Source organism: Balaenoptera musculus, chromosome 2, assembly GCF_009873245.2.
Source record: "Balaenoptera musculus isolate JJ_BM4_2016_0621 chromosome 2, mBalMus1.pri.v3, whole genome shotgun sequence".
NCBI classification, from domain to species: domain Eukaryota; kingdom Metazoa; phylum Chordata; class Mammalia; order Artiodactyla; family Balaenopteridae; genus Balaenoptera; species Balaenoptera musculus.
In genome coordinates, this window is record NC_045786.1 from 30,335,627 (window position 1) to 30,348,207 (window position 12,581).

At 42.3% G+C, this 12,581-nt stretch overlaps 1 protein-coding gene across 4 annotated transcripts in view; it reads right to left on the reverse strand.

Annotated features, from left to right (window-relative positions):
• PCSK6 (proprotein convertase subtilisin/kexin type 6) overlaps positions 1-12,581 on the reverse strand; it is a 191,837-nt gene that overhangs the window by 112,905 nt on the left and 66,351 nt on the right. For all 4 annotated transcript variants that reach the window (XM_036844928.1, XM_036844929.1, XM_036844927.1 and 1 more), the window contains exon 6: positions 12,059-12,147. In XM_036844928.1, coding sequence (XP_036700823.1) covers positions 12,059-12,147 — 89 coding nt within the window. The remainder of the gene's footprint in view (positions 1-12,058; positions 12,148-12,581) is intronic.

The window sequence follows — 12,581 nt, forward strand, 5'->3', positions numbered from 1 at the left end:
CCTTCCTTGTGCTCTTCTGCATTTTGATACAGCATTACATATATTTTGGAGTTATCTTGACTTATTAGTAATGTTCTAGCAAGCATATTATTTTAAAGATATAATTTGGACAGTTCTACTACTTTCATTCGATTTATTTTTATGTGATAAAACATGTAAGAAACATGCAATTCTACAAAGAAATCTGGTAGAAAAAATTACTCCATCTGTATAAATATATAGTCAAACTTTTAGGAGCCCATCTGTGGTGATTTTAAACCATAACCACAAGTCTTTGACACTTTTCCATTCAAAAGGTGCAGCTTAATTTCTCTCCCCTTGTGTGTATGTAGAATTCATTTCTACAGAATAGAGTATGACTTAAGTGACAGTATGTTACTTCTAAGACTAAGTCATAAAAAAAACATTGCTGCTTCCTCCTGGTTCTCTCTTTGAATCACCTGCAATAAGGGAAGCTGGCTACATGCCATGGGGACACTCTAAGAACCCCATGGAGAGATACACATGTTGAGGAAACAAGGCCTCCTGCCAACAGCCAACAAGGAACTGAGGACTTTAGCCAACAACAAAGAAGTGACCCATCTTGGAAGTGGATACTCCAGTCCCAGCCAAGCCTTCAGACTACAGTCACAGCCAAGCTCATGAGTGACGCTCAGCCAGAATCACTCATTTAAGCCACCATCTGTGCTAGATAACAAATGTTTGTTCGAGTAACTGTCACGCAGCAATAGACAACTAATACATCATCTATTTGGTAAAGAAATAGAAACCATGTTTTAGTGTCAATAATGGCAGAGTAGCTTCTATCACACTAACTCTTCTAAAAGTAATAATTATAAACCCTGGACTAAATACTTATTTAAGAAAACACCACCTTTTTAAGGGCATTGGAAAGCAACCATAAGAAGGCAGAGGCAGGCAATTCAGTTCTTAAAAGAGCAACAATACTGGGTATGATGCAAGTTTATACTTTTCCTCTGAGGGAACTCCCCATTTCTCTTGATGCAGAGAAGCTAGAACTCCATCAGGAAAATGCAACCTTATTCTCCTGGGGAGTCATGGGATGGAGTCTGGGATTGTTAGAGTGGCTGGAAATTGAGAGAAATCCTAGAAAGGAGAGAGCTATGGAAGAGGACATACATAAACTTCCCTCAAACACTCGGCTAACCGCTGGACTAAACATGTTTGGGCAACTCTCTAAGAAGTCCAGGAGGAAAGGAATAGCTGGAGGCTGAATGAGTGAGTGAGCAGATGTTCCAGCTGCTGCCCATTGCAGGGGAGTCAATTTGGAGTTTGAGTCTTGCCAAGTTAGAGGTGTTGGCTAAACACTTCAGTCTTTCTGCTGAAATACCAAAAGGGTCACACTACCTAAGAGTAAAGATTATGTGCTTGGGCTAAAGGATTTTCTCTAAGGCTAAGGACAAATCAGAAAGGGATCAATCCTAAAAAAATGAAAAATCAAGCCTCCATAAGTTCAAACTGAACTGACTGCAAGAACTAAACTCAACAGTATTCAAGGATAACAGGATCAAGAGTCCCTACAATGTAGCATAACAATGTCCGGTGTACAATAAAAAAATTACTAGACATGCACAAATGTGCACATTGTAAAAAGAAATATCAGTGATTGAAAACATACCCACATTCCCAATTTATCCCTCCCCACACCTTTGGTATCCATAAGTTTGTTTTCTATGTCTGTGAGTATATTTCCGTTTTGCAAATAAGTTCATTTGTATCATTTTTTTTTTTAATTCCACATATAAGTGATATCATATGATATTTGTCTTTGACTTCAAATTGGGAATTTGGGATTAACAGAAACACACTATATATAAAATAGACAAACAACAAAGACCTACTGTATAGGACAGGGAACTATATTTAATATTTTATAATAACCTATAATGGAAAAGAATCTGAAAAAGATGTATATGTATATGTGTGTGTATAAATACACACACATATGAATCACTTTGCTGTACACCTGAAAACTGTAAATCAACAATACTTCAATTTTTAAAAAAAGAAACAGGGCGGAGTCAAGATGGCGTACTAGAAGGACATGGAATTCGTGGCTCCGCAAAACTAGGGCACCTACCAGGCACCCATGGGGGACCACGGACACCTAACGGGACAGGAGGAACCCCCAGCGGCCGGGTAGGACATGGGACGTGAGGGGAGGGAAGGGGGAGGAGAAGTGGAGGCGGGATGGGACTGGCGCCCCTGAAGGGTGGCTGGGGGAGGAGAAGAGATCCCACACCCGAAGGGGGAAATTGGGGAACCACTGGTAGGGCAGAGAAACAAAAGAGAGCGTGGCCAGGTTTCCCCTGCCCACTTGGGCTCCCGGGAGCCTGTTGAGATCCTGGGCCTGATCCTCTGCCCACCGAGGCCCCCTCCAGCCACACAGGTGCTGAGGGAGTGGGAGGGAGGGAAGGGGGAGCAAAAGTAAAGGCCGGACCTCCGGGACCAGCATCCCTGAGGGGTGGCTGGGGGACGGGAGGAGTTCTACACCCAGCGGGACCCACCCACGGTTAGGGGTCCAGCGGCGAGGGGGCAGACCCTGGGGGAGATGCTGGGGGAGGGGCGTGAAGGAACGGAAGGGAACGCGGCCAACGCTTTCCCTGTCCGCTTAGGCACCGGGAAGCCTGCTGGGCTCCCGGGCCTAATCCTCTGCGCTCAGAGCCTCCCTCCTGCCACGCAGAGCCCAAGCCCCGTCCCTACACCCCCACCCAGGGCCCTACATCTACACGTGGAGACTCCCTCTGAGACCTCCAAAGCGCTGGGCCTAAACTCCACCCACACATCCTCACTCAGGGCCCTACCTCCAAACTCTGGAACCCCACACTCCAGAGGCCCTCCTTTCGATGTGCTGCCTCTCCCCTTTCACTCAGGTCCTAAGCAGAGGCCCCGCCCCACGCTCAATCGTCACCCCTCCCACCCACCTAGGTCCTGCCCCACCCTAAACCCCACCCCTGCCTAAGTTCCACCCTGCCCCGCCTAAACACCCCCATAGCCAAGGCTTTTTTTTTTTTCTTTTCTTTTTTCCTCTTTTACATTGGGATTCTGTTTTACCTTGTTGATTCACTGTTGTTGATTCTTTTATATTTTTATTTTTCCTAATAAATCTTCTATTTTTCTAATTTTATTTTACTTTTTTATAACATTAACATTTTTTTAAAAAAAATTATTAGCACCTTTAATTATTATTTACTTATTTATTTTTTTTTTGGCTGTGTTGGGTCTTCGTTTCTGTGCGAGGGCTTCCTCTAGTTGCGGCAAGCGGGGGCCACTCTTCATTGCGGTGCGCGGGCCTCTCACTATCGCGGCCTCTCTTGTTGCGGAGCACAGGCTCCAGACGCGCAGGCTCAGTAGCTGTGGCTCACGGGCCTAGTTGCTCCACGGCATGTGGGATCTTCCCAGACCAGGACTCGAACCCGTGTCCCCTGCATTAGCAGGCAGATTCTCAACCACTGCGCCACCAGGGAAGCCCCTTATTTTACTCTTTATACTTTGTTAGTGATCTCTCCTTTTGGCTTTTTGCCCCCACCCACCCTTTTTTTTCTTTTTTCTGCTGTGGTTTTATTATACTTTGTTGCAGCTGTTTCAATTATAGTTTTATTTTTCCTAATATATTTTTTATCCTTCTAATTTTATTTTGTTTTTTATTTTTGATACTGTACTTCTCCTTTCTTTCTTTCTTTTTTTTTTTTTTTTTATAACGTGCCACGAAGCTTGCCAGATCTTGGTTCCCAGGCCGGAAGTCGGGCCCAAACTCCTGTGGTGGGAGATCTGAGTCAAAACCACTGGACTAACAGAGAACCTCAGACCTCAGGGAATATCAATTGGAGTGAGGCCTCCTGAAGGTCCTCATCTCAGCACCAAGACCCAGCTCTATCTAACTGCCTGCAAACCCCAGTGCTGGATGTCTCAGGCCAAACAACCAGTAAGACAGGAATACAGCACCACCCACCAAAAAAAAAAAAAAAGAAGCGACAAAAAAATATGTTACAAATGAAGGAGCAAGGTAAAAACCTACGAGACCAAATAAATGAAGACGAAATAGGCAACCTACCTGAAAAAGAATTCAGAGTAATGATAGTAAAGATGATCCAAAATCTCGGAAACAGAATGGAGAAAATACAAGAAACATTTAACAAGGATCTAGAAGAACTAAAGAGCAAACAAACAGTGATGAACAACACAATTACTGAAATTAAAAATACTCTAGAAAGAAACAGTAACAGAATAACTGAGGCAGAAGAACGGAAAAGTGAGCTGGAAGATAAAATGCTGGAAATAACTGCCGGGGAGCAGAATAAAGAAATAAGAATGAAAAGAATTGAGGACAGTCTCAGAGACCTCTGGAACAATATTAAATGCACCAACATTTGAATTATAGGGGTACCAGAAGAAGAAGAGAAAAAGAAAGGGGCTGAGAAAATATTTGAAGAGATTATAGTCAAAAACTTCCGTAACATGGGAAAGGAAATAGTCAATCAAGTCCAGGAAGCACAGAGAGTACCATACAGGGTAAACCCGAAGAGAAACACGCCAAGACACATATTACTCAAACAATCAAAAATTAAATACAAAGAAAAAATACTAAAAGCAGCAAGGGAAAAACAACAAATAATATACAAGGGAATCCCCATAAGGTTAACAGCTGATCTTTCAGCAGAAACTATGCGAGCCAGAAGGGAGTGGCAGGACATGTTTAAAGTGATGAAAGGGAAAAATCAACAAGCAAGATTACTCTACCCAGCAAGGATCTGATTCACATTCGATGGAGAAATTAAAACCTTTACATACATGCAAAAGTTAAGAGAATTCAGCACCACCAAACCAGCTTTACAACAAATGCTAAAGGAACTTCTCTAGGAAGGAAACACAAGAGAAGGAAAAGACCTACAAAAACAAACCCAAAACAATTAAGAAAATGGTAATAGGAACATACATATCAATAATTACCTTAAATGTAAATGGATTAAATGCTCCAACCAAAAGACATACACTGGCTGAATGAATACAAAAACAAGACCCGTACATATGTTGTCTACAAGAGACCCACTTCAGACCTAGGGACACATACAGACTGAAAGTGAGGGGATGGAAAAAGATATTCCATGCAAATGGAAATCAAAAGAAAGCTGGAGTAGCAACTCTCATATCAGACAAGACAGACTTTAAAATAAAGACTATTACAAGAGACACAGAAGGACACTACATAATGATCAAGGGATCAATCCAAGAAGAAGATATAACAATTGTAAATATTTATGCACCCAACACAGGAGCACCTCAATACATAAGGCAAATGCTAAGAGCCATAAAAGGGGAAGTCGACAGTAATGCAATCACAGTAGGGGACTTTAACACCCCACTTTCACCCATGGACAGATCAACCAAAATGAAAATAAAAAAGGAAACACAAGCTTTAAATGATACATTAAACAAGATGGACTTAAATGATATTTATAGGACATTCCATCCAAAAACAACAGAATGCACTTTCTTCTCAAGTGCTCATGGAACATTCTCCAGGATAGATCATATTTTGGGTCACAAATCAAGCCTTGGTAAATTTAAGAAAATTGAAATCGTATCAAGTATCTTTTCCAACCACAGTGCTACGACACTAGATATCAATTACAGGAAAAAACCTGTAAAAAATACAAACACATGGAGGCTAAACAATACACTATTAAATAACCAAGAGGTCACTGAAGAAATCAAAGAGGAAATCAAAAAATACCTAGAAACAAATGACAATAAAAACACGACGACCCAAAACCTATGGGATGCAGCAAAAGCAGTTCTAAGAGGGAAGTTTATAGCAATACATGCCTACCTCAAGAAACAAGAAAAATCTCAAATAAACAACCTAACCTTACACCTAAAGCAATTAGAGAAAGAAGAACAAAAAACCCCCCAAAGTTAGCAGAAGGAAAGAAATAATAAAGATCAGATCAGAAATAAATGAAAAAGAAATGAAGGCAACAATAGCAAACATCAATAAAACTAAAAGCTGGTTCTTTGAGAAGATAAACTAAATTGATAAACCATTAGCCAGACTCACCAAAAAAAAAGGGAGAAGACTCAAATCAAAACAATTAGAAATGAAAAAGGAGAAGTAACAAATGACACTGCAGAAATACAAAGGATCATGAGAGATTACTAGAAGCAACTATATCCCAATAAAATGAACAACCTGGAAGAAATGGACAAATTCTTAGAAAAGCACAACCTTCCAGAGTGAACCAGGAAGAAATAGAAAATATAAACAGACCAATCACAAGCTCTGAAATTGAAATTGTGATTAAAAATCTTCCAACAAACAAAAGCCCAGGACCAGATAGCTTCACAGGCAAATTCTATCAAACATTTAGAGAAGAGCAAACACCTATCCTTCTCAAACTCTTCCAAAGTATAGCAGAGGGAGGAACACTCCCAAACTCATCCCACGAGGCCACCCTCACCCTGATACCAAAACCAGACAAAGATGTCACATAGAAAGAAAACTACAGGCCAGTATCACTGATGAACATAGATGCAAAAATCCTCAACAAAATACTAGCAAACAGAATCCAACAGCACATTAAAAGGATCATACACCATGTTCAAGTGGGGTTTATCTCAGGAATGCAAGGATTCTTCAATATACGCAAATCAATCAATGTGATACACCATATTAACAAATTGAAGGAGAAAAACCATATGATCATCTCAACAGATGCAGAAAAAGCTTTTGATAAAATTCAACACCCATTTATGATAAAAACTCTTCAGAAAGTAGGCATAGAGGGAACCTACCTCAACATAATAAAGGCCATATATAACAAACCCACAGCCAACATCGTTCTCAATGGTGAAAAACTGAAACCATTTCCTCTAAGATCAGGAATAAGACAAGGTTGCCTGCTCTCACCACTATTATTCAACACAGTTTTGGAAGTTTTAGCTACAGCAATCAGAGAAGTAAAAGAAATAAAAGGAATCCAAATCAGAAAAGAAGAAGTAAAACTGTCGCTGTCTGCACATGACATGATACTATACATAGAGAATCCTAAAGATGCTACCAGAAAACTAGTAGAGCTAGTCAATGAATTTGGTAAAGTAGCAGGATTCAAAATTAATGCACAGAAATCTCTTGCATTCCTATATACTAATGATGAAAAATCTGAAAGAGAAATTAAGGAAACACTCCCATTTACCACTGCAACAAAAAGAATAAAATACCTAGCAATAAACCTACCTAAGGAGACAAAAGATCTGTATGCAGAAAACTAAAAGACACTGATGAAAGAAATTAAAGATGACACAAACAGATGGACAGATATACCATGTTCTTGAATTGCAAGAATCAACATTGTGAAAATGACTATACTACACCCAAAGGAATCTACAGATTCAATGCAATCCCTATCAAACTACCAATGGCATTTTTCACAGAACTAGAACAAAAAATTTCACAACTTGTATGGAAACACAAAAGTCCCCGAATAGCCAAAACAATCTTGAGAAAGAAAAACAGAGCTGGAGCAATCAGGCGCCCAGACTTCAGACCATACTACAAAGCTACAATAATCAAGACAGTGTGGTACTGGCACAAAAACAGAAATATAGTTCAATGGAACAGGATAGAGAGCCCAGAGATAATCCCATGCACATATGGTCACCTTATCTTTGATAAAGGGGGCAAGAGTATACAATGGAGAAAAGACAGCCTCTTCAATAAGTGGTGCTGGGAAAACCGGACAGCTACATGTAAAAGAATGAAATTAGAACACTTCCTAACACCATACACAAAAATAAACTCAAAATGGATTAGACACCTAAATGTAAGGCCAGACAGTATAAAACTCTTAGAGCAAAACATAGGCAGAACACTCTATGACATAAATCACAGCAAGATCCTTTTTGACCCAGCTCCTACAGAAATGAAATAAAAACAAAAATAAACAAATGGGACCTAGTGAAACTTAAAAGCTTTTGCACATCAAAGGAAAACATAAACAAGACGAAAAGACAACCCTCAGAATGGGAGAAAATATTTGCAAACGAAGCAACTGACAAAGGATTAATCTCCAAAATATACAAGTAGCTCATGCAGCTCAATATCAAAAAAACAAACAACCCAATCCAAAAATGGGCAGAAGGCCTAAATAGACATTTCTCCAAAGAAGATATACAGACTGCCAACAAACACGTGAAAAGATGCTCAACATCACTAATCATTAGAGAAATGCAAATCAAAACTACAATGAGGTATCACCTCACACCGGTCAGAATGGCCATCATCAAAAAATCTACAAACAATAAATGCTGGTGAGAGTGCAGAGAAAAGGGAACCTTCTTGCACGTTTGGTGGGAATATAAATTGATAATGCCACTATGGAGAACAGTATGGAGGGTCCTTAAAAAACTAAAAATAGAACTACCATATGACCCAGCAATCCCACCACTGGGCATATACCCTGAGAAAACCATAATTCAAAAAGAGTCATGTACCACAATGTTCACTGCAGCACTATTTACAATGGTCAGGACATGGAAGCAACCTAAGTGTCCATAGACAGATGAATGGATAAAGATGTGGCACATATATACAATGGAATATTACTCAGCCATAAAAAGAAATGAAATTAAGTTATTTGTAGTGAGGTGGATGGACCTAGTGTCTGTCATACAGAATGAAGTAAGTCAGAAAGAGAAAAACAAACACTGTATGCTAACAGATATATATGGAATCTTAAAAAAAAAATGGCTCTGATGAACCTAGGGGCAGGACAGTAATAAAGACACAGATGTAAAAATGGACTTTAGGACACAGGGAGGGGGAAGGGTAAGTTGGGACGAAGTGAGAGAGTAGCACTGACATATATACACTACCAAATATAAAATAGATAGCTAGTGGGAAGCAGCTGCCCTGCACAGGGAGATTAGCTTGGTGCTTTGCGACCACCTAGAGGGGTGGGATAAGGAGGGTGGGAGGGAGACACAAGAGGGAGGGGATATGGGGATATACATATGCATGTAGCTGATTCACTTTGTTATACAGCAGAAACTAACACAACACTGTAAAGTGATTATACTCCAACAAAGATGTTAAAAAAGAAAAAAGTGAAGAAGGCATTCCACAGGAAAAAAAAAAAAAAAAGAAACATACCCACAAATGACTTAGGTATTGGAATTAGTATAAAAGACTGTAAAATAACTCATAAGTATGTTAAAGAGTCCAAAATAAATTATAGGTATAATGGGTGAAGAGAAGCGAAATGTAAGGAAAGATTCGGAAATGTTAAAAAAAAAAAAAAAAGCCAAATGGACATCATAGAACAGAAAAGCACAATATCTGAGTAGAAAAGAAAAAAGAAAAAAAAATTCATTGGGTGGAATCAACAACAGATTGGAAACAACAAAAGAAAGGATTAGTGAACCTGAAGAAGACAGTGCAAAAGAAATTATCAAATTTGAAGCACACAGAGAAAAAAAGATTTTAAAAAATGAACACAGCCTCAACCTGTGAGGTATATCAAGCAGTCTAACAAGTATAATTGGTGCCCAAAGAGAAAAGAGAGGAAACAGGATTGCAAAAAATACTGACAGACATTTTTCCAAATTTGATTTAGAAAAAAAGTAATAATAATAATAATCCAGGAGGAAGCAGAGCTAACCCCAAGCTGGATAAATATGAAAGAAATCACACCAAGGGGCATTATAGTCACAGACAAAGCACAGATAGAAAAAAAATATAAAAGTAGCCAGAGGAACAAATCACATTACATAAAGGGGAACAACAATTAGTATGACAACTGACTCATCATCAGAAACAATGGATGCCAGAGACAATGGAACAGCATCTTTAAAGGGCTGAAAGAAAAACATGTCAGCCTAGAAATTCTACGTTCAGCAAAATTTTTTTCAAAAATGAAGATGAAATTTAGATAAATTTCACCTAAAAGCTGAGATGACTTCTCGCCAGCATACCTACGTGTAAAGAAATACTAAAATATTAAAGAAATTCTCAGGCTGAAGAAAAATTGAAACGAGTTAGAAGAAATATGAAGCTAGAAAATAAGGAAGAGCACTGGGACTGATAAATATGTAGGTAAGTATATTTCTTTCCATAAGTATTTTAAAGCCAACTGTTTAAATAAGAATAAACACTGGGTTTATAATATATGAAGTAAAACACAAAAACAACGGCATAAAGAACGACAGTGAGTGTGAACTCAAATAATGTTTTAGGTTTATATACTATACATGAAGTGGTATAATATTAATTCCACATAGATTGGAATAAATTAGGATATCCATTTTAATCTCTTGAACAACAACTTTAAAAATAAAAAAGATATAAAAAGGTAGAGCTCATGGTCACACCAGGGGCATCTCAGAGAAATTCCCTGCTCTGTGTCAACATGTGGAGAGAGAGGCTATGTTAGGGGTGCCTGAAGGCTGCCCTGTCCAGGGTGGGCTTGGAGGGAGGGGCAGGAAGAGGTGCGGCTGCCTGTGTGGAGAGGCTACAGCTGTGTGCAGCAGCCTTGGAGATGTGGCTGTTACAGGTTCCCTGGGTCAACGCCAACCTCAATCCCACACTATGTCTCCATTGCAAACCCAACACCGTGTCACAGACAGTTTATACCCATTGTCCAAGGACACAGAGCCAGTGGGTGGTGGGAATGGAACTGGTACCCAGGTCAGCCAGGGAGACTTCTCATGGGTCTTCACTCATCAAGAGCTCCAAGGAGAACTTACACATCTCAACATAAAAGAACTATCCACGAAGGAGTGAGGCCAGGTGACAGTCTCCTGATCTGTTCTGCAGGACACGCCCTTGGTAGTTAATGATGGCTGGTTAAATCCCAGACACTTCAAAGGTTTCCAAGGGAAAGGGCAGGCAGAGGGTCCTAAATAAGTGAAAGCTGGGGACCCTATTTTCAAAACTCAAGAAATTCCCCAAAGACTGCGTGACCCAGAGTTCTCCACCTTGTGCTGCTCGTAGTAGAGTTGAGGGAGCTACAACCACCTCCACAAAGGCAAAGCAGCAGAGAAGGCCACACCCCAGGAAGGCATCCCAGCATGGCCATCAGCGTACGTGTGAGCACCTCCAAACCGAGAGCCAGTGCCCCAAGGCCATGTGGAGGGTCGAGGACAATTCATGCCCCGGCCACACCTGCTCAGTGCCAGCTCAGTGATGTGCACCTACCAGGCACTGGAGAGGACTTACTGACTGACTGTCTGCCGGTTTGAGTTGTCAATCTGCCAGGCTCAGGGGGCGGGGGCAGGGGCAGGGGCAGGGGCGGAGGGCGAGGAAGACGTGTGACTCTCTGCTCTAAAGCCCCATCCTAACAAAAGAAGCTTGACTCACAAATGGAGAAACCAAACAACAGAACCAGAGACACCCAGGGTCAGGCGTGCTCCTTAAAGGGACCTGGAAGGCTGACCTCCCCCAGTAAACAAGACAAGGGGAGACACCTGGATTTGGGGAGCACTCCATGAAGCAGAGAGGGCGTGAGAGGCCATAAGTCATGGGTGGACTGAGCAGAACGGAGCTGCGGGGAGAGGTTTTTGGGGTGAGGCAAATGTTACCAGCCCGTCATAAACAGGGGAGACCAGGCATCTCTGGGGGGCATTATGACAAATGTCCTCTGGCTAAAGCCGAGGGACGGGGCAGGAGCAGTGGGCCAGGATGCTCGAGCGGGAGTTGGGGCCAAGGAAAGGCCTCTGTCCCAGGTGAAAACTGTAAACCCTGCTGGGAAAGTCAGAGGGAGGGCAGGATGGGCAGCAGGAGGGGACCCACGCAGCCTCTTAGGACTGGTCTGCTTGACAGCGGTGAGTCAGCAGCCAGACCCACAGGACCCGCAGAGGCTTTTCAGGCAAACCAGTGAGCAACACCTCCGCCTCCAGGCCCCTGGCAGCGTGAGGTCAGGCCCAGGGTCTGACTCGGCCACCGAGGCCAACGGAAGTGCAACTGCTGAGACTCGCAGGAGGGACACGTCCAGTACCCCTGCCCCAGGCCCGAGCCCCCGGGCAGCACACTCCTGGGCCTTACCTCCGATTCTTGCATTGTACGCGATGCCCACGATGCAGTAAGAGTTGTTGGCTGAAGCGGCGACCTCTCCTGCACAGCGCGTACCGTGTCTGAGACAAAGGAAAAAACGAAGTTAGGACTCCGCCAGCACCTTGCAGTGGGTTCAGTGCCCTGCTCAGCTCTCCTGCAAGAAGAGTCATTTATCCCTAAGCCCGGGGAGGATGCTGAAGCCTTTTCCCCACATCCCTTCCCATCGCCTGCTCTGACGGCTGCTCCAGGAGGGGCATCAAGTGGGCTTTTGCACAGCCCTGGGTCGTCCCGTTCCCCACCCCCGCCCTGCGCCCCATAGGCTGGCAAAGCCTTCCCGCCGCCCTGCAGACACAATGCTCCTGCATCAGGCTGAGTATCCTGCTCCGGCGCCAGGGGCCCAAGCATCCCTCCTCCCAAGCTCTGCGTCCCCGCGACTGACAACACTGTAGACACCTGCCTGGCTGCCGAGCTGAAGTAAGAACAAATGAGAACCTAGATCCTGTGTCCCCTTGTG